At 35.3% G+C, this 12,800-nt stretch overlaps 1 protein-coding gene across 1 annotated transcript in view; it reads right to left on the bottom strand.

Moving 5' to 3' along the window:
* The window catches only part of CACNA2D1 (calcium voltage-gated channel auxiliary subunit alpha2delta 1), a 343,011-nt gene that overhangs the window by 41,704 nt on the left and 288,507 nt on the right, over positions 1-12,800 (bottom strand). The window contains exon 9 of the mRNA XM_081799703.1: positions 11,416-11,520. Within this exon, the coding sequence (XP_081655829.1) occupies positions 11,416-11,520 (105 nt within the window). The remainder of the gene's footprint in view (positions 1-11,415; positions 11,521-12,800) is intronic.

The raw sequence follows: 12,800 nt of genomic DNA, 5'->3' as shown, positions 1-12,800 counted from the left end.
TCTGAAATTATTTTATAAATATACACTTGGTTCAGAAAAAGTTTAATATAAAGCACCCTAGCTTTTAAATTCTTTATGTAACAACGAAAAAAATATAAAAATTACTCCAATCCCAACTGCCATACTCATGTTGCATCTAGTTTTGCCTTATATATTTTACCTATGTACTAAGAATTTTAATTTATTTCATACGCATTTGCAATATACATGTTATAATGTATGTTCACAATAAACTGGTGACATTTAAGAGATGATGTTTGAACTCTAACTTTCCACTTCGAATTTTAAATAGGTTCATTCTTCCTAGTCTATGCTGTATTACTGCCACCCTGTGGAATAGTGAATGAACTATCTCTCAAATTCCAAATGCCAAATCCGCAGAGATGATTGCTATCCTCATTCCTCTGATGTTTTCCACTTCTTTAAATTTACTGTTCTCGTTTAGCTATTTGTTGGGGTAAGAGAAAAATAAAGTAATTCCTTGAAGTAGGCACATGTAAAAGTTAGGGTAAATTACATTCTCAAGGATGTATATTTTTAGAGTTCTTATTAGACTATTTGCATGGCATTATATAAAAACAAATAAAATGACAAAAAATAACTCAAAATCCTTAATGTATAGTCACACAAGCTAAATATGTCATCTTAAGTCTCAATTAAGCAAATTACTTACTTTGAAACATGCCTTCATCAAAGTCAACTTTTGTGGACGAATAATTTCTTTATTCATGCCCAGTAGTGCATTGTTTTAAAGATATTATTTATTTATTTGAGAGACAGTGAGAGCCAGAGAGGTCACAGAGGGAGAGGGAGAAGCAGGCTTCCCGTTGAGCAGGGAGCCCGATGAGGGGCTCGATCCCAGGACCCTGGGATCATGACCTGAGCCACAGGCAGACGCTTAACCGACTGAGTCACCCAGGCGTCCTGCAGTAGCGCACTTTTAATCACACTACTGGATTCATGTAACAAATGTGTACCAGAAACCTCGTAACTGAAGTGTTTCTAGAAAATCTGTTAAATGTTCCTCCATTAATTTGGATGATTTTAGTTAAGCTGATGTTTCAAAATGTTGGCCTCTTTACGGTCATATATGAGACATATACAGTTTTAGATGGACTTAAAAATATTTTTCATCATGCTGGAGATTAGGTCTTTAGTAGAAATACCATGGGGAGGTAGTATTGAATGGAGTTTGATAGGGTGCAAACAGTATTCTATCTATTGCACCTAATATAGGGCCTCAAATATAAATGAAAATAAATATTAAATGGGAAAAAAAGTGAAAAGCTGGTTGAGTGGTTTCAACTTCCTACCAGATGGATTTAAGACAAGCTCTGGTGTCATTCAAATTCAATCTGTTCATTTTAACACTGAGCCAAAACTAGGCTGATAGTCATCTTGCATTTTGGAAAATTTGGGCAGTTTCATTATACTTATCGCATGGTAAATTCTGCATTTTTTATTTTATGTTATGCAGACTTGTCCAATGAAGTTGAACAAACTTTTTGAGGCAAAATGAAGTATACTTAATATATATACCTTTCTGTACTCTATAATTCCGAGAGAATGAAAATTTTCTCCTAAGTCTTGACTCATGCTTAATTGCATAAGTGTATTTAAAAAAGCAACAGTAATTTGAGGGCATAGTTAATAAAGTTAAAATTCTTAAAAGTCAGTCATTATAACTAGTTGCAAATTTACATAATTTTGTCTTCAGTTGCTTCAAAAACCATTTTTCTCTGAACAGAATATTCTAATTCCAACAGTCTAATGTTGATATGTCAAGACCGGCCCAGTTGATAAGAGAAAACTTTTAATTTACAGCAAGTTTGGTTATTTAAAATATATTATTAATTTGTCCCTTACAATATACCACTATTTTATAACTTTACCCTATAATTCTGGACTTCTGCTAATCTGTTTTGTTTTGTTCTGTTTGTTGAAGACTAAAATAGTTGTCTTCAATTAAGATTTTTCCAAAGCCACAGGGTCAACCTATTTTAAAAAGCCATAGGAATTTCTTGTTTCCCAGCAGAACCCAGTTACTGGAAACTGTCACCTCAACAATTATCAGTTACCCAGAGTTCAAGTTTAATTTACAATAGGCAAATCTCCAAGGAATAATGGAAATGAGACTCTGAAGAAAAGAGGCCAATAAAACTAAAATAAAAACTTCAGCTATCGAAACATTAGAAAAATGAGGTCAGAAATGGGTTTTATTAATTTACTGTGTGTACTAAAATTTTTGGCCTTCAGCCTATAAAAATACTAGATTGGACTGAATATTTTAGGAGAAAATTCTACAGTGCTTTCCATAATTCACAAGTGTACCAGAATCTGGAGCATTCAAATAACCCACATCCCTAGTTTCATAGTAGCATGAAATAAATAAAAGTGTCCACATTCACCTTTCACACTTAATTTATTTTATAAAGCCCGATGATCTGAAAGGTACTTGTAGTCTGCAAAGTTTTGATGGCTTAGTTTAATCCGTCTTAACCTCTTAACGCTGCAAGAAGCCATGTCCCTTAGTGGAACAGTCCTGCTGTCTGACTACAAGGAAGACTCCTGGGTGGGCAAATGATGATTGGCATAGCCCCACAAGGCTGCCCGGGAGAAAGAGACCGATGACCGGCTAGGCGCATTCCACGTGAGCTTATGAAATCCGGACTGGAGGTCATTTAAATTCTGCCACTTAGTAGCTGTATGACTTTCAACATGTTATTTAACTTCCCAAATTTTGGTTTTCTTATTTCCAAAATGGGGTGATGATAATGATGATTGTCATAAAAATGTTTTTATCATACGATTATCCCCATTGTAAGTGAAATGATACATATAAAGCTTTTATGATACATGGAAAATTTTAAGTTCAATCAATATTAACTATGGTAATGAGGATGAGGAGGAAGAGGACTACAAGTTCTATAGTCAAATTATCAGATTTCCATGGGGTAACATTTTCCATTAGTGAGACATCAGCCTTCCATGCCTCAAAAAGAACTCAAAATAAGTCAAAACGACACCTTTCTAGAAGAACAAATGTGGCTCACTTTATTACATTTAGCAATGAACTAAAGAAAAGGGGCCAGTATTGTCTAAATTCCACTGTGTCCATATGAGGTATATCTACATGAAATTTCCTATGGTCTGACAAAGGCAAAAATTTAATCAAGGACTACTGAATTTGTTCAAGCAAATAACACCAAATCACTTTATGAAAGAAAACAAAATGCAGTAGTCAGATAGGTTTTGCATCCATGATCTTATTAAAAAACGGAGCGGAGAGTTCTCTCCTGTGTCCTACATGTTGGGTGGATAACAACACAGATTCATACCTTGGGATTATGTTGGTATTTAAAACTTATTAGCAACAATTAAAATGAATCATGCTCACAGAATCAGATTATAAGGAAGTAATTTCTAGTTCTCCTTCCCTCTGCGCACATTTATAGTTCCTGAGAAAGGAGGAATAAGCTATGGGCACATTGTATTTTCAAGCAATCTGTAGCTCTGCTGAGACTATCATCAGCTAGGAGGTCAGAAAATAAGCAATATACTGATTTATTTCAGATATTCTTGGGTAATGCCAAATACTTCACTGATACTAATAATGAGAGTAGTCATGAAAAACTACGTGTTAGACTGATTAGAGTAAATGGAAAGATGCCATCAATACAATCATTTCTTATATAAACTTAAACCTTCCTTCCTCATAAGATGATATATACAAGAGTGGAACATCAATTCTACTCCACATTCTAAGTATAAGGAAATAAATATTGTTTTAAGTGATTATCTTTTAAAAGAAGAACAGAGCTATTGAATTTTTCTTACATTTATGAATTTTTTTGTAGTTTACCACCTTAGGAGCTTATTTATTGTGTATTTACTGAAACATCTGACATATCAGTATATAGTTTGCAAATTCTGGGCATCAAGCACTGCACTAGCCCCAAAGGACTCAGTGGTACATTTATAAACGGACATAACCCCCTACTTCACAGAGCTTCAAGCTCACCTCATCATCTGATAATGTGAGGATGAGTCACTGTAACTGTCATCAATAAATGTAAAATACCAACATAATCCCAAGGCATGTATCTATGTTAAGCACCCACATGCAAGACGTGACAGAAACATCTGTTTGGTTCTTTAAGATCATGCATACAAAACCAACATGACTACTGCATTTTGCTTTTCTTTTTAAAGTTGTGTTATTAGAACAAATTCCTTCATAGAGGGAAGTTCAAGGTAAGTGAACAGATAAATAAAATAATCAAAAAGGGGAATCTGGAAGAACGAAAAAGGACAGACAGTGCTCCAAACACAGAATGATAAAGGAGTCTGGGGGAAAGGGAGTGCCCAGCAAAACTGTCTGCAGAGATCTGTGGGAAGCGGAATTCTTCATTGGAGAAGGAAGCAGCCTCAGAAAATGCAGAAGAGCGTGCCTTTTCTGGTCTAACCATTTAACCCAAAGGGCAACCCTGATTCTAGGTGACAGAATTCTATCTAGAGATTAATTCAGGTGCATCTGCTGTACATTTTCTGTATGTCTTTTTATATACTTTGTGCTTCTTGTAATGCCTAACTTCATTTTTCATTAGACTTTAGATATTAAATTAAGGATTCTGTAAAATGTGTGGTAGTACCAGTACTCAAACCTGAAGAGACTGTGTCTGATAATGTTTTCCTTAGTTCAGGGAATGGACGGTCAACATTAATTTTATATTAAGAGAAACAAATGTAAATAAATCTGTCAGAGAGGAAGACACACACACACACACACACACACACACACAACCATGCCTTTTAAATAGATAATCTCTCCATTGGCAGGGCCAATGTTACTGGTAATTATTCTTTTCAACTCTATAGTAACTCTGGCATAAATGACATACTTGATCCTTATGAACAAAGGTACATTTTCTATTCTAAAGCTGGAAAACTTTTGGTAACTGTTGAAAGTGGCAAGATATCTAAAAGGAAACTTTTTAGAAGCAGTGCATTTGTTAAATGGTATTACATGTTTTACAAATCTGAATGCTGCATATATTCAAACATTGCTTCCAAAGGTTTCATTCTTGCCGGGGAGAAGCCAGGCAGGGACAGTAGAGAAGGCAACAAATTACTTTCCTTACCATCTGTTGAAAAATTAATTGACAATTTTCACTGTTACTATATAAAACACATAGGCAGATTCCATCATTTGTAACTTGCTTTAGATTTCTGTAGGCTACAGATTTCTTCCTACCCTGGATCTGACAGAAAAATAGGAAAGACATTGCTAATCATTTTCTAAATAATTTTAAAAAGTAACAATGCATCTGTCAGCCTCTTATAATTTTAGCAATGTATTCTTTATTTTGAAATCAATCTATCACAGTTCCCATTTGTTCTTCTTCATTTAGTCATTACTTTGAAATTTTCATTTTATAAATTCTCGATGCTTTTGCATTTCTCGATTAATTCTGAGAATTAAGCTAAGACTCTGAGGACGATTTTCTACCTGGCTAGACAATCTTAAGTGTGTACGGCTAACCAATCTTTTTGCTATTCTACAGAAAATCAAGTATCTTTAATTTTGCGACGCCTGGGAAGTATCTTTCAACTCTGTGTCTGGTTTCACTTTCCTTTATTCATTTGTTTGGACTTTATGATAGAGTTCATTTTAGTTTTGGCACCATTTTTAAGGAAGTGTCGTACACATGGGTGAACCCTAAGGAATGGCACTGCTGCAGGTAAAGATTATAAAGTGAATGCATTTTAATATGGAACAGCTGTGTGAGGAGATTAACACGGACTCCGTTTTAAAGCTGTACCTATCTATAATCAGGTAGATTATTTCCCAAGAGTAATACATTTCGCAAGAACCCAAACATTTTGTTCTAATTCTCAACCTTTTGGCCTCATTAAATTGTGCTGTGTATCTGCAGCCTCATTCATCAGCTCTCCGGATGTACCTCATCACACCTACCTGGGTTGCTCTGAACGATTTCTAATGTCATCTGGATGAAAAATGAATGTAAATGAAGCATTCAGCAGTCACACGTATGCCAAGCAAGAGGCTTGGGGGAAAAGGCAGAATTCAAAGAGTAGTTTTCAGATTTTCCTTTGAAAGCTCATCCAACTTTCTTTATGACTTTGTAATTCTGCTACTTTGAAAGCCACAAGTGAACTTTGTTTTTAAAGAATCGGTTTTAACATAAAGTCATAATCACGTGCAGAATTTGTAAGAGTACTGAAAGTTTTTATTTCAGTCAACCTATCAAATTTTATTTTTACACACTGGCCATTTGAAAGATAAGGTAGCTAGTGAAATTCTGAACTGATAAATTTACTATGTAACAAATACTAATTTTGCAGGTAGGGGACTGGTCTGTCATACATGGTTCTAGATAATTTCACTGTAAACATCTCTGCTCCAAGCAATTGCACTGCAAACATTTCACTGCCTAAGTATTGGCTTTAAGGCAATTTTGCTATAAGAGATAAAATCATGAAAAATAAAAGAGCATCATTCATTGAAAAAGATAATGAAACATGGATAATGAGTGGCAAATTTTAAAAGACTTTATTTTGTGAAATACAAACTACTTGAATACATTCAAAATGTACGCTGTGGAGTCAGAGCAGTAAGTACTGCAAAACTCACTGCTTTTATTCTGTGGGTTACACCTAAGCACTGGTCTTTGAAGTCTTTCATTCATCGTGTTATATTTTTCTGGGATGTTTTGGCTGGTTGATTTGTCTCATTCTTCAACATTGTACTTTTCTTTTTCTTTTTTTTTTTTTTTTTTGCTAAAATCTCTTCATTCATCTTATGAGAGAGAGATCAGTCTCTAAACACTAGGAAGCATATCTGTCACTAAGCTTTGTGTTTTTTTGTGTGTGTTGTGAAAGCGTTCTCCATAGTTATTTTTTTCTTCCCATATTGGTACATGTCCAGTGATAGACATTGCAAAGTTCTATAGGAAATGTGTATACACCATTATGAGGGCTAATATTTATGTCAGACAGAAATGGGAGTACAATCCGTCAATGCAGCATGCACCGATGGAGAAAAGAAATCAAACTATCAACCAGTTTGAGAAACCAAACTGTCAAACCGACCTGTCAATCAATTATTTTTTATCTTTTATGGCAAAGTTGCCTTATGGCCATTTAGTTCTAAGGTGAAAATGCTTGCAATGAAAATGCTTGTGGCAAAGAAGTCTATGGCAAAAATACTAAACATTTTGTGTCATGTACATCCTTGCATGACAAAGATAGTCACTTACCTTCTATATCAGTATCTGTGGGTGGCACATGTCTCACATGGTGTGGGACGGTGGGAGGTAGGGGATTCTAAATATGGAGAAGTTAGAAAGGGGTCCTCAAATTCATCCACAACCATTTGAAGTCATATTTGAAGATGGTGAAAAAAATTTCTCATACATGCTATCTTCAGTAGGTACATAATACCTACACATGCCTTTAGCATAAACAATTAACTATGTAAATGGTGTCTTGACAAGATACAGATATGCTCAAACATCTAACTGACTTAAAAGTTGTCATCTGCTATCCTCTACTTTCACTGTTAGTGGATACAGAACATGCAAATACCAAGAGATAAAATTTTGGTTTAACAAAGTTTTCCCACATGAGGAAATGTGGTAAGGCACTGAGCAACAAAGTAGAGAGCATAAGAAATGTGGGACAGCAATGTTTCCATAAATAGGATTCCTGCTTGTTCAAATCAGAAACCTATGATCTGTATCTCTCTCTCTGTCTCTCCTCTTTCAAGGATCTCCATCAATTATCATTTCTCTATTTTGGGTCTATAAGCTTTCCCTGGATGTGTATCCCTTTACTAATTTATAACACAGAATAATGAATTAGCTCTTCCATTCTTAAAAAATACATATGTGTATACACATCCATACCTGTGTATCTAAACAACTTCACCTGGAGTTGATGGTCTTACTTTCCCCCCAATATTTCTTAGCAAATTTGCAAAGACTTTAGAAAAAAAAAAAGGACTTTATCCAGATTTCTATTTCCTCACCCCTTATTAACTTCTCAACTACCTGTTGGCTTTTATTGATACAACTTTATATAATAAATCTTATGCCAAAGTAACACACATGGTCTCTTGTTCCTGGAGATACAATGGACAGAGAGAAGACGATGCCCATTTAAAACATACAAATGTGTGTGGATCTATCTGTGTATGTAGGTACGCATATATGTATAAGTGTGCTTATCACAGAACTTGGCTACAGCCACTGAAATTAGAGTCACAGAACCAATAAAGTACCTAATTTCAAGAACATTTTCATTTTTATGTTAGGTAAAAATAGCATTTAAACTGCAGAAACTAAGCACTGATTCAGTTCCAAAGTTGCTCTGGCATTAATAAAGGTATGTGGCCTTAAGAAAAGTGGTGTGTCCACAGAGCGTAGGAGTCATTGTTCGCAAACAAAACAGCAGGATGGGTGAGTAAGACTAAATTCTTATTCAGTTTTACAAAAGTGAATGTGATATGAATCATTTATTATGTGGTTTAGCACGTCACAAAATGCTTTGTTTAAAAAGCTGAGTTCCTGTAAAAGGTGAAGGGGATGAGAAGCAGTGTTTCAAGACATTAATATTTAGAATGGACATTTTTAGAATGTATACACAGAAAAATGGCTTTAAACTAGCAAATTCTTCATTTATTCAATTAAACAATTTGTGACAATAGAGAGTAGAAAACAATTGCTTTCCTTATGACATAATTACTTTTGTACTAAAAAAAAAAAAAGGAAAAAAAAAACCCTCATGATATGCCTCCAAGAGATGTTATTGTGTTAATCCTGGATGCAAATACAGTTTTGGAAGAAGAAAAAAATTGCAAGTTTAGATGAAAATCACCTCTCCTTTTATGCATTTATATTCTTTTATTCAAATTTGTTAGACTATATGGAGGGAAATCGGAGGGGGAGACGAACCATGAGAGACTATGGACTCTGAGAAACAAACCGAGGGTTCTAGAGGGGAGGGGAGTGGGGGGGATGGGTTAGCCTGGTGATGGGTATTAAAGAGGGCACGTACTGAATGGAGCACTGGGTGTTATACGCAAACAATGAATCATGGAACACTACATGAAAAACTAATGATTCAATGTATGGTGATTAACATAATAAAATTTAAAAAAAACCAGAATATATTATATACTCCTTAAAATCAAGATACACCTCAGGCACAAATTCTGATATCAAATGTAAAATTCATTGCTGTATTCCTTTAAGAAATTCTTCCTGGGATGCCTGGGTGGCTCAGTCAAGTTAAGGGTTTGCCTTTGGCTCAGGTCATGATCTCAGGGTCCTGGGATAGAGCCCCGCATCGGGCTCCCTGCTCTGCGGGAAGCCTGCTTCTCCCTCTCCCTCTGTGACCTCTCTGGTTCTCACTGTCTCTCAAATAAATAAATAATATCTTTAAAACAAAGCACTACTGGGCATGAATAAAGAAATTGTTTGTCCACAAAAGTTGACTTTGCTTTGATGAAGGCATGTTTCAAAGTAAGTAATTTGCTTATGTTTTCAATTCTTTAATCATATTCCAATCACATAAAGGCTAAAAAGTACCTAAGAGTATTTCAAAATGCTGCAAAATTTTCATCAATACTGTACCAAATTATTCACAATGTTGTGTCTGCAAAACTATCTAAATAAATTAGTTCACCTTTTTCTTCTCTCCTTTCAATTCCTGAAATGCATATAAAACAACCCACTAGTGCTCAGGATGAGCCACACCTTCCTAAGTATGAAAAGTCCAAATAAAAGCAAAGTGAATTGGCATTTTCCTCAGAAGAGACTTGTGGATAAATACGTAATTTCTGTTGGAATTTGTGAAACATAAAAAATAGCTTATATCATTATTTTTTTTAATGGATCCTTAACATTTTAAAAAACCAAGTTGAGAATCATTCTCTTATCAAATGCAAAGAGTCACTAAGAAAGATGAAATAAGCTGATGGTAGGATTGCTAGAGAAATGGTCATAGTTGATATTCTCCACAGTATCAGCAGGTTTTGCTACATGGATGGACATTCAAATTAGTCAGGGCTCCCTACAATACTTTCCTCTGCAGTTAAACAATCATTGAAACAAATACATTCCAACCTCAAAATACTTATCTTCACGTTCTTCTTTGCATACTGAAATAGAACACTTTTTACATACCATACGTTATTATAAAAGATTCTGTCTAAAATATTTTCTTCAAAGCATACAACTGAATAAAGGAAACCTCATTTAAAATGGTGTTGGGAGGCCAGAAGGGGGAGTTGTCATTCCCTAACACCCCTCATCAGCTGCAGACCCCAAAAAGAAGAGGTACTTGGCATTTGCAACAGAAGATGCCTATGTTACTACTTCAGCAGGAGAAAGAGTTTCTCCTTGCCCAGCAATGAGCTCAGCCAATAACAAAATACCTCAACTCAGCCAATGAGAAACCATCACCACCCTGAACTCTGGCTTTCCTCCAATGGATTTTTGCAGCCCCTCACCAACTTCCTGGTTTTTTTTTTTTTTTTTCCTACAGAGTAGTGTTCCTTTCCTCTGCTATGGGCACTTGCCTCTGGCTTTCCATGGTTCACAGGTCGTGAGCTGGAATTCTTCTGCTATTCCTGAATAAACCCATTTTGCTGGTAAAATAACTGGCTGTTTTACTTTTAAGGTACACAAAAATAAATAAAAATAAAAAGGTTTTCAAATGAGGATGCAGTTTTTGCTGTTATAAATTGCTTTATTTGTAAATCAACAGAACAATGTCTGTGAAGATAATTTTTAGGCATCTGTAGGAAGTTTTAGTATTACTATAATCTTTAATAATTTTTTTTAAAGATTTTATTTATTTATTTGACAGAGAGAGACAGCGAGAGAGGTAACACAAGCAGGGGGAGTGGGAGAGGGAGAAGCAGGCCTTCCGGCTGAGCAAGGAGCCCAATGTGGGGCTCGATCCCAGGACCCCTTGGTCATGACCTGAGCTGAAGGCAGACACTTAACAACTGAGCCACCCAGGCACCCCTATAATCTTTAATAACTAAATGATCATAAATTTATCCTAGAAAAGCTCAAACTGTTCCTATTTTTCCATTCTCTTCTGGTTATTCTCTTCCTATAACATTTTCTTATATAGAATTTATATATAAGAATCAAATAGGGTTCTATAGGTCTAAATTAATAAGTTAGACATAGGTAGTTATGGATCACATAAAAATATTATATACTTAATAATTCTTTAATTTAGCCAATGGTTTATAATCCATGATCTGTATGACTTTATAATCAGCACACTAACATCCCTTCTTACTGCCCCTCCCTGACAGTCTCTTTAAAAACCACCTACATTGATATTAAGATTAAAATACTATAAACTTGCACTTACTTTTTTGTCTTTGTTGTACTTGGCAAATATCTCCTGGGCTCTCTCTTCTCCTCCGTCCGTGAACAACATGATAATCTTATTGCAGTTGGCTCTAGAAACATTATACTGTAAAGAAAACAAAAACAAAATGTGTATCATTCACAATAAAAGGTAAGGAATATAAAACAATATGTAAAGAGCATGAACAGATTGCAGGTAGTGGGTGAAAGATCTGTTCAGTAGGTATATTCTAAAGAATGACTTCTGAGATCAGGCCAGGCCCATCCCTACAAGGGCCTCCTCCCATCCCCCAGACATCCACAGGTCTCACTTCCTTTGGGTCTTTGATCAAATGTCACCTATCAGTGAGGACTTTACTGAAAACTATGTTTTACATTGCCATCTCTCTCCCAGGCTGTATTTTGCTTCATAGCATTTTATATTCTTTTATGTACATACTATCTACTTTTTTATTGCTGACTTCCCCTGATTGAATTTAAGTGCCATAAGGGCATGAAGTTTTGTCTTTTTTGATCGTCAAGGGCTTAGCATATAATAATAACCTCTCAGTGGTTGATTAATAAATGGATTTTAAACTAATGGCTATTATGTCAATTTTATGCCCCTATAATTTGTACCAGAAACAAATAAATAGTATGAATGAAAATTCTGCATACCCTTCCACATATATTTTTAATCCATTTACAAACATTTTTGCTCCCTTTCCTCCTTCTTCATCCTACTTTATTCACTTTACCTCTTCAAAATTATAAACTCCTAGTTGATCCCTAACACCCGATGCTCTTAAATTTTTGTAAATGCTAATCCCAGACTATCCTGTTATCCTCTCTCAACCCACCAAACATATTCTAATTCTGAAAGACTCAATTCCAATGGCAAATCCCCTCTTAAACCATAGGCAGTAACCTCTTTGACATCGGCCACAGCAACTTCTTTCAAAATACATCTCCAAAAGCTAGTGAAACAAAAGCAAAAATGAACTTTTGGGACTTCATCAAGATAAAAAGCTTCTGCAAAGCCAAAGAAACAGTCAACAAAACAAAGAGGCAACCCACAGAATGGGAGAAGATATTTGCAAATGACACTACAGATAAAGGGCTGGTATCCAATATCTATAAAGAACTTCTCAAACTCAACACCCAAAAAATAAATAATCAAGTCAAAAAGTGGGCAGAAGAGATGAACAGACACTTCTCTGAAGAAGACATACAAATGGCTAACAGACACATGAAAAAATGTTCATCATCATTAGCCATCAGGGAAATCCAAATCAAAACCACACTGAGATACCACCTTACACCATTTAGAATGGCCAAAATGGACAGGGAAAGAAACAACAAATGTTGGAGAGGTTGTGGAGAAAGGGGAACCCTCTTACACTGTTG

Source organism: Leptonychotes weddellii, chromosome 12, assembly GCF_054177405.1.
Source record: "Leptonychotes weddellii isolate Sample4059 chromosome 12, ASM5417740v2, whole genome shotgun sequence".
Lineage (NCBI taxonomy): Eukaryota > Metazoa > Chordata > Mammalia > Carnivora > Phocidae > Leptonychotes > Leptonychotes weddellii.
Note: the sequence above shows the minus strand (reverse complement) of the source record. Positions and strands in the feature narration are given on the sequence as shown.